General features: G+C 36.6%; 1 protein-coding gene across 3 annotated transcripts in view; it reads left to right on the forward strand.

Annotated features, from left to right (window-relative positions):
- Positions 1-3,451: 3,451 nt before the first annotated feature.
- The window catches only part of LOC126236042 (RNA-binding protein FUS-like), a 59,020-nt gene continuing 43,965 nt past the window's right edge, over positions 3,452-18,506 (forward strand). For all 3 annotated transcript variants that reach the window (XM_049945076.1, XM_049945077.1, XM_049945078.1), the window contains exons 1-2: positions 3,452-3,546; positions 4,323-4,450. In XM_049945076.1, the coding sequence (XP_049801033.1) occupies positions 4,332-4,450 (119 nt within the window). In that variant the 5' untranslated portion in view covers positions 3,452-3,546; positions 4,323-4,331. The remainder of the gene's footprint in view (positions 3,547-4,322; positions 4,451-18,506) is intronic.

Here is an 18,506-nt window from a genome sequence, read left to right on the forward strand (position 1 = left end):
AAATCACAGTAACCAATGTTTTTCTTTGCAAACTGTTAGAATTTTACTCAGTGCCTTGCTTAATAGAGGAATATCACAGTAACTATGACCAATAGTGAAACATAGACAGTTCATTATGAAGGTGGCAAATGGGACTATGAAACATGAGAGAGTCAAAGTAAGTCAATATTAGTCATATAGCTTAGACGGATTTTCACCAAACGTGGAAGGCTAATTCTTCAAAAATGGAGGTAAACGTATTGTCATATTGTTCTCAGAAACTGACCCCTGTAAATAGAAGTGTTTAAAGTGATTATAAGTGAGAGCTAATTTTGATTCTTTCTAACATCAAATAATCTGTCGTTCAGCAAATAAGAGAAAATAGTTTTGACACTATTGATCTGTTTACAGGAGAGATTTTCACTAACACAAGAGCTATTTTGCACAATGTTTACCAAATCAAGGACCGAGTTAAAATATAACAACAATAATGCAAGGATATGAAAGTTTCAAGTAGGAGATAAATTTGAGTCTTATCAATGTGCAAATGGATATGCTTCCACTATATGTACCGAATGTAACTACAAAACATTGTTCTCCAAACTCTATTACACTATTGACATTAAATTTTGAAAGGAAACTTGTTTGACCCCATTAACGCCATGTACTACAGGTATAGTAAACAACAGACTAATACAGTAAACATGGGTACAAAGCCACTGCCAGTCACATTCTCCACTTTCTCATTTATAAGGTAGAAGAATTTGCATCTGTGTATTTCAACAGATGAAATGCAGTGGCAAATACAGAGTCAATGATTCTTCAAAATAATTGGTCCTACATCAGGCTTCCTTATTCTTTTTAATTAAGATGAACAATCATACCACATATTGTAATCATTATTTGATTTAGTAGATGTTTGTGTTTACTCGTTTAACTTACTCCCCAGGCAACCTCTCTAGTACACCTGATATCGCTGGATAGTTTATTCTCTGGTTTGCTGTTATTCTGCACTGATTCAATACATTTCCCATACTATTATGGGAACAGAGATTAATTGAAAGGTGTCATGAATTTGTACAAATGGCCCTTAGATAAAACAGAGTACACACAAATCTGTACTGCATAAGAGCTGTACACATAATTGAAATAAAACATGAGGATAAGATAAATAAAAGAAGTGGAATATTTTTTAATTCTTAGGTTTTGATAGTGACAAGAACTTTAAATGCAAGTCCCATGTTACAGAATCAGAATTCGAAAATAATAATAACATTCACAGTTACAAGGTATTAGGTTACGGTTACAGATATTGCGATAATTGCTTCCTTAATATGTACCAGCTTCAATGTGTTGCTTGTTTCTTTTCTGCATCAAGCAATCTCCCTGCAAAGAGATCACATAATTTACTACTTGATGTTTCCTGTATGGTTATAACTGTGTCACAAGGTTTACTACGCTTGTCAGTATAGACTTCCTGCATTGCACCCAGGCAGCCAACCTTCAATACCTGACCTGCTGCACAGGGAAATTAAATGATACTGCCTTACTTTTGCCTCTAATACTTGGAGGTACTAACCAATGGAAAAACATATTACTCCTAATAGCTATAATCATAAGTCTGCAAATGAGGTAAATACTGACAATACACTGTCCTCAGTCACCATTAGAAATAGCTGCAACTATAACCTTAGTACCCATAATAGCTAACACTAGACTTAGAAATAATTTAAACCATTCACCACTAAGCCCCAGAGTGGCACAGAATTCAGCCTTAAAAGTCTCTGAACACTTACTGAGCAATGTGAAGCTCTAATACTAAATATGTTTAACTTCAGATGCAAACTGAAATTGTATCTTCCTGAAAAGTCCTTGTAAACCATAGAAGATTTTCTGAACATGTAGTTGATTCCCTTCCACTTGGAATCTGTGGAGAGTGCCTCAGCATATTTATTTTTCTTTGTAAATATTTATTGTTTATTCTTGTTTTTCTGACATGTTCTACATCTTAGAGTATCTAATCATTACAGATATTTTGGAATGAAAAATAAATCTAATCAAATGTGTGTGTGTGTGTGTGTGTGTGTGTGTGTGTGTGTGTTGTGTGTGATATTGAAGCTAATGAAATATAAGTCACTGTACAGAAAAAATTAAGATGGAACAAGATGCTAATGTAAATGGTCTGCATATTGTCATGTTCTTCATTACGAAAATATGTTGTCATTTTATATTCTTTCAACATCAAAGACAGAAATCATATTCATGATTCACAGAATGTGTATATAACTTGTTAGTTTTGGGACTATCGTTTCTATTTCGTAGAGCAGAGAAAGAGAGAATAAACTGAAGCCTGGGTTGCACATTAAGTTATGTTTCTTACTGGTAAGTTCTTCTGGTAGAATCCTGTCCACTAAGTTAAACAGTTATATCCAATAGCCTGTCTGGCATACAGTCTGATGTCTTCACATTTCAGCCTACTTATAAGTGTAGGATATTATGTCCCAGAAATAACCTATAGGATTTGACTAAATTGTCAGATTACTGCACTTATTGCTCTACAATGTTAGTAGGACAATCAATTTGTACATTATGTGAGAAAAGAGAGATAGTGACTTTACACAGTAGTACATGTCATTCGTGCTCTTTTTACTAATCACATGAGTGAATACTATTTTTGATATAAAGGGATTTAATGTCCAACTGTAAAACAACAACTTTTATATAGTGGCTTTCTGTTCTGTTGGAGATTCATTTGTTTTTCAATTCCCTTGTCTGTCCTTATCTTCCCTTACATAAAAATTGTTGTGTATTTTGTGGCCATATGCATTATTATACATCACTTAACTAATGTTGAATTATGTTGCATCTTCGTCAATATTTGGCCATACAATTTGTTCAGTTTATTTCATTGCAAATCTACATCACAAATAAAGTGTATTTTCGTGAATTGTGCAGAAGTGTCAAGGAAGTGAAAATAATATTGTGTGTCGCACTGCATGGTGACAGGCTGCAGCACAATAAAATAATTAAATTTACTTTGTTTCTCGAATAGTTTCCTTCACTTTTGTACTTAATTGCTTTATGTGTAATGTACCTGTACCCATGTCACCCTTTAGCATTTCCACATTGGTTTCATTGTAGTATTGTCTTTATTAGATTTATTGAAGAAATCAAACGAGGTCTGGAAATGTAATACAAATTCATGCATTAAAGGGCTGACGAGCTCAATCAATTATTTTATTTGACTTCGCTGAAATGTTCATCTATCTGCGATAGTTCGAGATCCATTCTGTACGAAATGAGGAACTAATAAAATTCTTATTTCTTCAGATTATATATTCAAATTCATAATTTCTGATGATTATAGTGTGACTTTAAAAAATAATGTTGCACAGCGAACGAAAATTTAAATGTTTGACATTGTTTCTTCCTTGTATCATAGATAACATTATTGATTTTCAAAGCGGAAACAAGAAGGGAGCGCGTTCATTCTCGATAACGCCAGCGGTATTAACTGAACGGTGTACGTGTGGAAGATCCATTTTGATTTTGGAGGAAAGCGCGAAGGTGTGTAAATTAGCAGTTTTTAAGTTTTTGTGTTTCTGCTGGGGGTAAACTTTTTCGTATTTGTATTCAAAATAATCATATGTCCTTATTGTTGGTAGTTTTTAGAATATTGAAATACGGTATAATGTGTTAGTCGTTCTTCACACCTAATTTAGTGTATGCCGGTAGTAATCATATCGAGTAGGCGAAGCTCCCAAATTGATGTGTTCAGTATATATCATAGTCCTCATTATAACTTTGTTGTTAACATAGTGATAGTAACCTATTATTTTAATGTTTCGAAATTAAAATAGTTCTAAAGTCCTTATATTTGGGTATTATTGTGTCCAAAACAATAGTGCAATACTAATATATTGTCATCTACGTGAGTTAAGAATCATCACCAAAGTATCATTTTTCACATTTTGTTTTTGCATGTAATTATTTTTCCAGTGTTAAGTTTGACAGTCGTAGACTTTTAACCTTCACTGTTTCATTGGCGTAGAATCCACCGGGATGTTGGACATGTTTTATGGATTTGTATGGATCATTTAATACAGTCAACGCTTTTGTGATTTTTTTTTTTTCCGCATAAAGATTTCAGTGAATATGCATTTGCCTATCGGATTGCATATTTGTGCTAATCAAGCTGTGATATTAAAAGTGTAAACATATTAGTTTTGTTGGCTAAGATTTCTGATAATTACGTACATTTTTTTGTTACAGACGTAGAAACTGGATATATTTTTGTCGAGTTCATTAATTTTGTTTCTTCCGTGTTTCCTGCATGCATTTAGAAGAGCAGAATGGAAGATGTTCCAAGGGGTGGCTTTGGAGGTGGAAGAGGTCGTGGTCGGGGTGGCCCTGGTAGAGGTGGACCACCACGAGGAAGGGGTGGATACGGTGACGGCATGAGAGGTTCGAGGTATGTATCACTGGAAGTGAGCGTCATCCACCAAATTTCTTTGTTTGTGGACACTGTCGGATTTTGTCAAGGTTTTAACATTTTTGTTGTATTGCAACGTTGTGTATTTTTCACAAGTAATGAAAGCCTAATTTATTAGTAAAATATCATTAATTACTAATAGTTTTGTTGCATCACACACCTGGTAATGCTTATGTTGACACAGCACTTAGAAAACATAAATGTGAAACATCAGGTAGCCTACATTAGGTTTTCAGTTTAATTTACCACTTATTTTTGAGGTTGTTGGAGTTCTTATTTGGCTCAACAGTTTGCCTTTTTGTATGGACTTGATGATCCATTGTTAGGATTTATTCTTCCTATTTGTGATTGGTTTCTTCTGTTGCTTATTGAATATTTGTAAAAAGTGTTTGACACGGTGAGGTATAATACACAACCAGTCTTCAACTAGTGACACTATCAAGAAGGCAACTGTGCATCACGATTACTCATTCTGATTGTGGGCAATCATATGTATTGTAACTATCACAGTACTGATGATCCCTTGGGAATATGATGTTTTTGGGTGGCAGGTTATGTTCATTACGGACGCTACCAGACGTATCACATCACCTACCAGACTTGGCGCATTCCCTAACAGAAACTTTAGAGAAAACCTCAGTTCACTTTTCCATATGTGCACTAACTATACTGTAATCATCAGTGGGGAGGTGGCTTGATAAGACTTGCTGTGAAACATTACTGAATGCCTTCTCCGAAAACTGCCTAGAGCAGATAGTTCAAAACCCAATTCATGATGGAAATATATTTGATCTAATGGCATATAGTACATCCGACTTCCTTGATGTCCACATTAAAAATGGTATCAGTGAGCATGACATGATTATGGCAGCAGTGATTAACACAGTTACAAAGCACAACTAAATTAAGCAGAAAGGTAAATATGTTCAGTACACTAGACAAAAAAATCAATATCGTCACATCTCGATGAGAAATGTTTAACTTTCAGCACAGGGTAGGAGCATGTTGAGGAACAATGGCTCAAGTAAAAAGAATAGTAGACAGTGCACGGGATAAATTTGTACCCAGTAGAACATTCCATAATGGGAGGGAACCTCTGTGGTTTAGGCACTTCGAAGAAACAGATAGATAATAGATGTAAAGTGTAGGGCTGTAGATAGAGCAGTGCTGAATTAGAATTTTGGCTTTCAAGAGGGCAATGCATGATGCCTTTAAAGACTACAGCAACAGAATATTGTTAAATGATCTTTCACATAATCCAAAGAAATTCTGGCTGTATATAAAGGCTGTTAGTGGCACTAATTTGCGAATCTGACTAGAACTGAAATTGATGGTAACAAAGTATCAGCTGAAATGCTTAACACCATTTTCAAATGTTCTTCACAAAGGAAAATGCAGGAGAATTGCCCCAATTTAATCCTCTTACATTGAAAAGATGAATGAAATAAGTATTAGTGTCACTGGTGTTGACAAACAGCTGAAATAGTTAAACTTGAATGAAGCCTTTTGCCCAGATGGAATCCTTACCAGATTCTGTACTGAATATGTGGCTGAGTTAGACTATCGTCTAACTATAATCTATTGTAGATCCTTTGAACAAAAAGCCATGCCCAGTTCTGGGAAAAGAGCACAGGTCACACCCACATACAACAACGGTAGTAAATGATTCACAAAACTTAATGTCAAATTTCCTTGATATCAATTTGCTGTAGAACCTTAGGAATTATTCTGAACTGAAACATAAGGAGGTATATTGAACAGAATGTCCTCCATGGTAACCAACATAGATTCCAAAAACATCAAACTGGATTCGCTTTTTTTCTCACATGACATACTGAGAGTTTTGGATCAAGGTAATCGGATAGCTGCAGTAATTCCTGATTTCCTAAAAGCATTTGACTCAGTCCCACACCTATTGTTCATGTTAAAAGTACAATCATGTGGGATATGATTCAATGTTTGTGATTGTATTGAGGACTTTTCGGTAGGGAACTCACAGCATATTATCTTGGATGGAGAGTCATTGTCAGATGTAGAAGTAACTTAGTGTGTGCTCCAGGGAAGTGTGTTGGGGTCTTTGTTCAAGTTCTATATTAATAACGTTGTTGTTGTTTTCAGTCCTGAGACTGGATTAATAACCTTGCGGGCAGTATTACTAGTAACCTCAGACTATTTGCAAACAATGCTGTTATGTTTAATGAACTAGGTCTGAAAGAAGCTGCATAAACGCGCTCAGATCTTTGATAAGATTTTAAAATGATGCAATGATTGGCAACTTGCTTTGGATGTTCAGAAGTGTAAAATCATGTGCACTTTACAAAATAGAAAAATTTTGTATCAATGTGACTATAATATCAATGTCACTATTGAAATTGACTAACTCGTACAAATATCTGCGTGTAACACTTCATTGGGATATGAGGTGGAGTGATCACGTAGGCTCAGTTCTGAGTAAGGCAGGTGGTAGGCTTTGGTTTATTGGTAGTTTACTGGGAAGTGCAGTCAGTCTAACAAATCATGTGTGCAAACTATTTAGAATATTGCTCAAGGGTGTGGGATGGGTACCAAATAGGACTAATGGGATGTTGAATATGTACAGAGAAGGGTAGCACTAATGGGTACAGGTTTGTTAAGATTGGCAGTTTATGCTCTAACCTTAGAGTGTAGATAATCCCTTTCACAAATGGTGACGGCACGTTGATGGCAGAAAACTGGATTTTTATAATCTGATGTTTTCAATGTATTTTTTGTAAGTGGTGCCTACAGCTCTTGCATATTTGAAAAATGTTGTATCACTGCGATGATGATGATGTTTTGGTTTGTGGGGCACTCAACTGCACTGTTATCAGCGCCCATACAAACTCTCAACCTTTGCTCAGTCCAATCTCACCACTTCATGAAGATGAAATGATGACAGCACAAACACCCAGTCATATCGAGGCAGGGAAAATCCGCGACCACGCCGGGAATCGAACCTGGGACCCATGCTCAGGAAGTGAGAACGCAACCAAAGACCATGAGCTGCTGACACAATGCTTTGAGTTGGTGGTACAATACTTTATTTGTACAAGAAGGTTCAATTGCCTGACCCATCACGTTCATAAGTGTTAACAGTATCATATAAGTTGGAAATATAGAATCAGGAATGTCGATGATAAAACCATAATAAACTGTTATATTGTAATTTATTTTATGATATGGTCAGTGTATTATTCATCATTCCATCACCTGACAATTATTTTATATTTCGCGTACCGTGGAATCAGGTGAGATTGATCACTTCTACTGGAGTTTTGATCACTAATGCTTAACGTAGTTCCAATTCATCAGGAAAAATAAGTTGAAGGGATTCACAAAAAGCTCTGTTTTTTCTTCATTACCCATAAAGCATAAAAATATTCAATATGGGTGATCGATCTTAAACCTGATTTGGGGTGAGATTAACCACCTCGTTATTACTGCATGAAACTACAGTACTAGTGACCAAAAGTGATCAATGTTAACCTCTTGCAGTTTGGTCCAGCCATTTCTGTGATTAGCAAAAAAATAAATGGAGTGAGATTGAGCAGAAGGAACAATATGTTCAAAGTTATATTTAGAGATATATTTAATACAGGTAATATGGTTTTTTACTGACAGGCTACATTAAAAACTAGTTTCAGATGTAGCAGCGTTTTTCGGCAGTAGGCTTAAATTTTCATTAAGCTCGGTGTATGCATTTACACGAAACAAAAACAAAATAACAAACAGTACAGTAAATAAAACTGAAACAAATTCAGCGTACACAAATTAAGTTCCTTTCAACATTCTTTAACATTAATGTTGGTTGTAAAGGTATGCTTGAGATGATTGCCACCTGCAATAGAAGGAACTACTAGAACCAGTAAAATGTCCTTCATCGCCACTATAGATACATCATCTTCAGCTCTGAACACTTTCCGGGAATCACCAGTTTTTCTCATTTCCGTCACTTCTACTTCCCCTTCATCCAACACTTCCTGAACAATGCAAACAAATATAAACTGTTTTTTTCCTATTGCCCCCTAAGAATTTCTCAAACAAAATGAACCCTCCTTCATATTACCAATAGTGGAATTTCCACCTGGTAACTCAGTCCTGTTCCAGTACTACTTCTTCACTTTCAGCTGCTGTCTGATCATCATCTGATTCCTCAGTAGCAGATACTTCTTGTTCTTAATCACTGCTCTCTCCAGTGGCACTGTTACCGGACTAAACCATCAATCTTTTTCTGCGACACTGGGACTCGGAACCAGGTGTTTAATCACCATAGCTCCTTTTCTTCAGAAACTCTTGTCAGGGAGTCATTTATTTTTTCCTGTAAATGTTCTGTGTCTGCACTTTCCTTGGGTAATTTCTGGAGTACATGCTGAGAGTTAAATGGTACATGCTAAAAATCCTGCAATAAAATTGCATGGAACTCCACTTTCCTCCTGCTGCTCCATTTTAGGAGGAACTTCATCCCTGGTTATTAAGGCTTTGGCCAATAATGAGGGGAAGTCTTTCTTTGGTAGGCCAGTGTTTCCATGACTAGCCTTATATCTGTCGAGAATCTTCCGCCATGCTATCTTCAAGGGCCGGAAGATGGCCACATCTGGAGACTGACAAAGATTTGATGGCATACAGACAAACTTTATATTTATTTCACAGTGTGAGGACTTCTGGACCGAAGTGGGATACCAGGTTGTCCCCAAGAACTTGAACACCATCCAAATGTCAGGCATTTGGCAAAAATGATGACTCGAACCAGTCGGTAAATGTCGCCATGTCAGTCCATCCAAGTGATGATCGATTGTATAGAATCCCAGAAGCACAGCATGCATTGGTGTAGCAAGGATGACCTCTAGGGCCATTCTCTAACCACAACTTCTGAAGATGCTGGCTTCAATAGATGATAGGAGGGAGCAAGTCACCAGCTGCTGAGCCACACATCATAATGGTTGTTGATTTGGAGTGACTGCAGACTTTCTCGGGGTACTTTGTTCCACATATGTAGATCACTATAGACTTCTGAGTCATCACTGACATTGATTTGGTCATAATTGAATGTGTTGGCTGTAGGCACAGCCACAAGAGTCTTTCACACATATTGTCAGAATATGCAATGATAACTTCATGTGAGACACTAGCATGGGACACTGTAATGTTAGATGCTAGACACATCCCGGCAAAATGTTTGTCGCTGTAAGACACCAGGAACCCAGTCTTTACTGGGAGATTCTGTTAATTTAGTGCACACTCTGCCTTGTCCATCCAGGAAAGATATAACAAACATTCTTAAGTCTAACAGTCAATATGAATCGCCAGGAGGCAAGAGGTGTCAGAAATGCTATTTCTTCATCTTGGGTAAAAACTGTCTGAGCACCAGATTTTTTTAAATTCTAAGTCCATGGTATTTGTTATATAAAGTACTATATGCTAATCTGTGCTTTGTAGCTGCTTTCCTCAGTGACATATTGTTGCCAATCACATCTTTTAAAGCTTCTACAACCCAGGGCACGTTTATATGTTCTTCCCATTTTAAATCACTGTAACAAAACAAGCAAGGAAGTGTAAACATTCTGTATTTGCACTAATAGTAAAATTGCCTGATATTTAAGGCTTCCAAATATTATATCATGTCTATTTATCCAGCAGAGAATTTTTGTAATGCCATGATCAATCTCACTCCATGGAGATTTAGAGGTTATAGTCAGAAAACTGACTTATCACAAAAATATTAATAAACAGTGCTAAATGACCAAGGAATAACAATTCTAAAGGTAATATTTAAATAACAGTATACCTAAATCAAATTTAACTTACATGCATTCGTAAATGGTCAGTGGAAGAATGCAAAAAATTCAGTGAACTTCAACATGTGCTTCTCTCCAATAAAGCAGATGAGTGTTCTATGTAATAGGGTACCAGCGAACTTTGAACATGTTTATGAGCAGGAAGTAGATAATGCCCCCTACAACTTAGGACGTTGTATTGGGTTTCAATAGAATTTCAGAATACACCCAATAGCTAGTCGGTGAGCGGGTGTTCACAATTTTCATTTTTATGTTACAAAAGAATACTGTGGAGATAGTTTCACGGCAACCATACTTTATTTGGAAGCAAAATACATCCCAACATTGTGCCAGCTATCTGGGCTACATTACAGGTAAGGCATATGGAATCAGTGTTCTCTTTAATTCTAGGTGCTTTCATTTGCATTTTTAGAGCTGTTATATATCTTTTTGACATAATAGGAGACATCAGTTGTCTCCAGATTATAATGAAAATTAGTGGTTCTTATCATATGTACCTCCTGAACTTTGAAAGGGAATCGTTTTTTGCCCCTGGGGTTAGTGGGTATAATATAATGTCATATAAGCCAATAAAAGCAAGCCTGTAAATAGCAGAAGCAGAAAATATGAAATGGCCATCCATACAGAATAATTTGTCCTTTGCCACCCACCACAGAAAATGTGGTTTCAGAGGAAAACATGTTTTAAAAGTGCAATTAATTTGTATGTTATTGGAATAAAAATGTGTGTAATAAACTAACACCAGTAATGCTCCCATTGGCTGCCTCCAACTTCCATAACTACAGAATGGGCAGGGTATTTGTAAAATGTTCATTGTCGTGAACAACTAACACCTGCACTTGCCAGGTCTTCTGGTGGCCAAAAGTTTAGTTGTTTGCTGCCTTCGTTGTGCCTGTCGTTAACTTAACGTATTCACTACGTGGTTAGTAACACTACCTTTTTCATAATGTTGGGAAGTAAAACTGTAGTGTGTGTTAAACTAGCTAGATTCCTGTGTGGCATGACAACTTACCTTAGGATAGAAGTGATAGGGGTAGGGAAGAAACCTAAAATTGTCAAATTCTTTAAATCAGGAACAGGTATATATTGCAGAAGAAGAAAAGGTGAAAGATTTTGCAGAAGTCTACAAATAACTTTTACAGGTAAAAGTTATTTAGTTAGGCCCTTGTGTTTTGAGTAGTTAATGTAAAATACATTTACATCCATACTCTGAAAACCACTGAGGTGCATGGCAGAGGGGTACTTCGTGTTAGTTATTAGGGTTTCTTCCCATTCCATTCTCATATGGTGCCCGTTAGTCCCACACATTGCAGCAATATTCTATCATGGGTTGTACAGGTGAGTTGTAAGCAGTCTCCTTTGTAGAGTGACTGTACTTCCCCAGTACTCTGCCATTTAAAAGAAGTCTACCACATGCTTAACTCACAATTGAAAGCTGAGAGATCATTTCATATCCCTACAAAGTGTTACACCCAGGTATTTATATGAGTTGACAGATTCCAACAGTGACTCATTGATATTACTGGCATTGGATACTATGTATTTTGTTTTGTGAAGTACACAATTTTACATTTTGAACATTTGAAGAAAGTTGCCAATCTTCGCACCACTTTGAAATCTTTCGAAGATATGACTGAATATTTATGTAGCTTCTTTCAGATAGTACTACATCATCTGCAAAAAGTCTGATAATATTGTTTGCAAGGTCATTAATATACAAAATGAACAGCAATGGTCCCAGCACGCTCCACTGGGGCACACCTGAAGTTATATACACATCTAACGATGACTCTTCATCCAAGATAAGGTGCTTTCTACCAAAAAGTTCTGAATCCAGTCATAAATTTCACTCGATACCCCATATGATGGTACTTCTGACAATAAGTGTAGGTGTAGTGTTCAGTCCGATGCTTTTTGGAAATAAAGAATTGCTGCATCTACCTGATTGACCTGATCCAAAGCTTTCCAGTTAGTCATGTGAGGAAAGTGCAAGTTGTTTCACATGATTGATGTTTTCGAAATCCATGCTCGTGGATGTTGGCGTGGTCATTCTGTTAAAGATCCCGCGTTGTGTTTCAGCTCGGAATATGTTCTAAGATTCTACAACAAATCTGAATCTCGAGGATATTGGACGGTAGTTTCATGAATCACTTCTTCTACTACCCTTCTTGTTGGCAGGTGTGACGTGCTTTTTCCAAGAACTGGGCAAGGGTTTTTGTTAGTTATCTAAGTTAGATTATAGCTAGAAAAGGATCAACTAAGCCACAGATTCGGTATAGAATTTCAAAGGGATTCAATCGGGCCTCGGTGCTTTTTCAGTTTTAACGCTTTCAGCTGTTTGTCAACACCACTGAGACTAATACTAATTTCATGAAGTTTCTTTACAGTGACTGTAAACCATGGAGGTTCCCTCCCATTATGGACTGTTCTACTGGGTACATATCTATCCAGTGCATAGTCAACTATTCTTTTAAACTTGAGCAATTGTTCCTCCACATGCTCCTGCCGTGTGCTGAACGTTAAGTTTATCATTGAGATGTGACAGTATTGATTTTTTTGTCTAGTTTACTGAACGCACTTATCTTTCTGCTTGATTTAGTTATCCTTTGTACCGCAGTAATCATTGTTGCCACAACAATGTTGTGCTCACAGATAACATTTTTAATGTGGGCAACCTCAAATAGGTCAGGTCTATTTGTTGCTATTAGATCCAACTTATTTCCATCATGAGTGGGGTTTTGAACTACATTCTAGGCAATTTTCAGAGAAGGCATTTAGTAATGTTTCACAGCAGGTCTTATCAGGCTATCTCTAATAAAACTGCAATTTTCCCAATTAATTGTTGGACAATTAGTCTCTACTGCCGATTACAGTATTCTTGGGAATGTACACAAAAGTTTTAGATTACACCAGGAGATGAGTCTGGTGGGCAATAGGAGGATCAAACTATTTTGTGCCCACCCCTTCTAGTGAATCTTACCTAAACAGTGTCACATGTGGCTTCTATATATGTTTAAGTGTTTTTGAGTTGCTTGTCTACTGCGATGATTATACCACCTCCATTTCCTATTTGCCTATCCTTTCGATGTACACTAAAATTATCCCCAAAAATCTCAGTTATCAATTGCAGGTTTCAACCAGCTTTCTGTACTTGGTGTTAGGTGAGCTTCACTGCTATTCATGAGGGCTTCAAACTCTGGCACTTAGATTGCTGCCGGCCGGAGTGGCCAAGCGGTTCTGGGTGCTACAGTCTGGAACCGCGCGACTGCTACGGTCGCAGGTTCGAATCCTGCCTCGGGCATGGATGTGTGTGATGTCCTTAGGTTAGTTAGGTTTAAGTAGTTCTAGGCGACTGATGACCTCAGAAGTTAAGTCCTGTATTGTTAAAAACTTAGTGCTTTGTCAGTTTACCATTAGGATTTTAATGCTCTTATCTGTGAGAGGCATTTCTTTTGATCCTACACTGCTACTTCTGGGTTTCCTACTGTTATCATTATTGGGATCGGATGAAGAGGTGCTTAATCTAAAATACCTAGTGTGCACCCCTGCACATAGTCGGCTACCTGACAACAGCCTCTGATGTGTAGTGCATGTCTGACCCATTTAGGGGAATCCTACAGTTCTCAATCTTACGGCGCAAGTCCACAAAGTCACAGTCGTTGTCTCTGAACCTTCGTAGGCTCTGGTTCAGTCCTTCAACTTGACTCAGAACCAAAGGGCAACGATCAGTTCTGGGGTCAGTGCTGCAAGTTGTGAGCATGCACAAGGCTTGTCTTTTTAACCTTCTGTGTCAGTCACTAGAATGGCCTCAAGAGCCCCGATGACAGGCATCATTTATTCCAATGCGTGCCACAATATGCAGTTGGTTGAACCCCGTCCTGTCAGTGGCTGCTGGAACAGCCTCTTCAGCATGTTGAATGAAGTCCCCAGGCACACATACTGAGTGTGGCTAGAGTGCTTTCCTGTCTCTTGCTGCCATTTCCCGGAGGGGTACCATCATTCACCTTTCGTTTGAACTGCTGACAATTAATAGACTGTTCCCCTTCATTTGTGCTGGCTAAGTTGTAATGAAAGACAGCACTTCAGATTGGGGGTTGGTACAACATCCTGAGTCCTTCCTGGTCTCAGTATGTCCTGTAACAGGCTGCCTAGATCTGCAATTGACACCCTACACATAGTCAAGTGAAAGAGTATGACAGATCCTGTATCTGTTGAGGTAAAATGTTACTTATGCCCCATAAGAATTTGTGTAAATACAAAACAATATTTCTAGAAAATGAAGAAAACACAAAAACATAATAAAAATTACTAGTTTCTGAGAATGTTTGGACATTAATTATAGTTCTTTGAACACTCAAATACAGAGTCAATTTTTGATAAATGCGCGTAATGTATATAGGCTGCTACTCTTTGAGGGAAAGCTAGATGTAATACAGTTTGTTAGACTGTCTGCTGCAGTAACTAAATCACAAACACTGATTTACTACAAATTTTTCATAGAGCACGCAGAAACAATGGTAACTCACAAAAATTCTCAAAAACGCATGTTTCATTTGTTTTGATATACAGTGAAATTCAGTGCTAGTGTATTCCTTGGCAGAACTGTGAACCACAGATGCTGATTTGCTGTGAAATAAATTAAGTATCCAAAACACTCGTACTGGTAGCTTATGAAATCGTAGTTTTGCAAGTGTCCGAAAATTCTCAAAAGTAATATTTCTCATATAATTGTATGATGAAATTAGAGAAAGGTTCTTTGAATAAGGATAGACCTACTGTTATAAATTTTAATAGAGCACAATTAAGTTACAGCTTACAATCGATAACAGTAAGAGTTTATTGTGGAACTTGAAAATGTTCAAAATTACAGGTCACATTCTGTGAACTTCTACACTGGTGTGCTGAAGAACACTGTGGCTTTTTTTTTTTTTTTTTTTTTTTTTTTTTTTTTTTTTTTTTCTCAAAAATTGCTAAAATTGGAGCACCAACCAAGTGTCTTCTGCTTGTTGCAGCTAACAATGCAAATAACATGCACCAAAACACAAATCAGAGGTTTATTCATTAGCTAAAATAGGTTTCTATTCACCTTGCAGGTTTTTTAAGAAAGTGCAATCAGTATGGTGCAAACTTAACCATACCATTTACTTGGTATTCATTTTTCAGCTTTGCCAACTCACAACCTAACAAATACCTTCAAATTCTACATATAAGACTGTCTGCATAACAACGATTTCAGGGATGTAGTCCAGTATCACACTGCAGCCATTTTACATGAATTGCCATCTTCATTAAACACACAGGTCTGCTCTGGCAGTCATTAAGAATGTAATGTTAGATTGTGTTCACAAGACAATTAATATACAGTATCATATCAATGGTAGGCAGTGAAAACTTCATAACTCCATTTTGTAAAATTTAGAGGAGAAGCAAAAATGGCTTCTTAAGAAATAAAGTGATACAGGTAATGTTGCTACATGTGTAACTATACAGTATAAGCCTAGTACTTTATTGATTAGAGGAATCCATTCACTTTAACATCTCTTTGTTAATGGAATTTCTGGGTACTGGAATAAAGATTTTTTTCAGACAGATGGAGTTAAGTTTTCATTGTCTACCATTGATATAGTACCTTTGTCAGCTGGTTGTATGCTTTCTAATTTTCCTTTAGGTTTACTAACTAATAAAGATTTAAATGTAGTTGGCATGAGGCACAAACAAGGGTTTTGGCACTTGATAGAAAGTCTTGCTTTGGATGGAGTGCATTGTTCTGTTAACAATAGTCACATCAAAGCTCAGTAATTAAACAAGACTGAGGGGGAAGCTAATGGAAGTATGAGTGATGGTTTCTGTACTTACATTAAAACAACTTTGTGATTAATATTTCAATGATTCGAGTGATAAGAGACGGTTGCTGGTTGATCAAGCAAGACAGCAACACTGCAATTTGTCATTTATTTTAATTACAGTATAAACTGAATGTTTTCTGGTGGTCTGTATTGTGCTGATGTAGTTATCCTGATTCTGTTTGTTGCTCTCCTGCAATTCATGTAATCACTTCTATGTATTAATAGGCTGTGTGTAGTGGATTAAGTGCTGTTGTATTGTCTCTTACCAGATGACTGAATTCAGGGTGTATGTATTAACTGATGTCTCATAGCAGTTGCTTCTTCTTGTTGTAGGTGCTGCAAATGAGAATTATGTGGTTTTGTGGGGTATCAGGAGTGGTACAGTGTTTCCCGATTGCTTTGATTTGATTGTTCTACTTGCAGAGATTGTTATTTGTTTGATCTCATAGCACAGTGCACCCATGAGTTTTCAGCAACTGCAAGACATATATCTGACAATATTTTCTTGAAAGAAACAAAACTAGGCCACCTTGTATAATTTTCTGCACTATCTTAAGTAATAAAAAAGATTTCCTAGGTGATTTGCACATGGATAATTTGAAGCAGTCTGTTAAAAAAAAGAAGAAAATGCTCAAAATATTAAATTTACCTTTTTATATCTCTGGAAATAATTGGATCCTCTTGAAACTTCACACATAATAACTTATCAATAGAAGATATTAGATTATGGAATTTCATTCTTGTACTGCTCTCCAATAGGTTACAAATTGAGGGCAAAGTTGACAATTTTTCTAAAAACACCAAAAATGTCTTTTGGGGGGGGGGGGCCTTTTACAAATATCTTCTGCAAACTGTTTAAAACAGTTTTCATTAGAAAGACCATGTTCCAAGCCAACTAAAAAAAAACCTACTTTGCAATGTGAGTATATAAGGCCCCAAAAAGGAACTAGGTGGAGGTGCATTGAAAATGGGTCCATATTCTGCTGGTACTCAGAATAAATCTGATGTCTCTTACTGTATATTACAATTGTTTAGTGCTACCTGGGGATGACAGTGTAAAGTCCTGATGACTAGGTAATGAACTTGAAATTCTTTTTATAAAAAGTGAACTAGACTAAGCTACCTAATTAAAATAACTTTATATTGTCTGTGATTCTAACAATTTGAGGTAATCCCACTCGAAAATTGCAATTTCTTGTCTCCTGTCTTATCAATATTTCTTCATACACATCTGGCCAACACACCACATTTTTAAGTTTTTAGAGCTATTCAGACACTCTCACTTCCTATTCATTAGGACTTTTGAAATTGTCTTCCCCAGACAGTATCAAACAATTGTAGAAATTAATAAAAAATGTCAGATTAGAGTGCCAGCAGAACATGGCTCATTTTCAATCAAACTCCACCTTGTTGTTCTTGTTAGGGCCTCACAAGCAAGCATTGGAAAACCAAATACAGTTTAGGTTGTTTAGAACATGGGTCTTCAGACTGAAAACGGTTTGAGTTTGCAGAAGACCCCTTTGTAAAACTGGGCCAATAATAGCCATTTTTTGGTGTTTAGAAAAATCTTAGATTTGTAAACTGTTTAAAGCTGTTGAACGAAATTTTATGATCTAAGTAAGACCAGTATTACAGGTGTTTTATTATTTTTTTGCGAATTTTGCTTCAGATTATCAATGTGCAAATGTTTTATTATTTCGCTTAAGAGAGTGCAAAAAGTTGTACAAGTTTTCTTTCAAGAAAACATTGCTATAGTCCGTGAGACGAGTGATTGGTACTGACAGTTCCGGCGGGCAGACGGCGCTGTTGACGAACGTGGCTCACAGCACGCGGCACCCTGTCTGCTACACGCATTCTCTAGCAGCAGAAATAAAAGCGAGACAAAATAAAAGTCGTATTGGTACGCGTGAATTTATTTAAAGTTGATGCTTGAAATATATGAACTCGAAAACTGATAAGAGCTATTTAGTACAAGTATCTAAGATGCTGAAACATAATAAAGTTATTTGTTAAACTTCACAACTGAAATGAAAACTATTTTCACAAGTTGTTGAACATTAGCAGTTTTGGTTTCCATTGTTAAGTATTAGCATTATTAATTTGTTCTACTACAAGCTACAGAATAATTGGTCAGTGTATTAAGAGTTATAATCTGAAGAAAGTACTCAGAATATGATGATATGGTTGTAGATCGATAGCAAACTCCCTCCTTACATTTCTGAATACGTTGTAGTTACTGTAATGGAAAAACACCACTCACATCACTGTCAGAATCTGATTTGACATTGTCTTCCTCAGCACTACTCGAACTATCACTGCTCTCTCCCAGATGTATAATTAAATTTTCGATGCATTCTTCCACAATCCCTTCGGTTT

This window comes from Schistocerca nitens, chromosome 2, assembly GCF_023898315.1.
Source record: "Schistocerca nitens isolate TAMUIC-IGC-003100 chromosome 2, iqSchNite1.1, whole genome shotgun sequence".
Lineage (NCBI taxonomy): Eukaryota > Metazoa > Arthropoda > Insecta > Orthoptera > Acrididae > Schistocerca > Schistocerca nitens.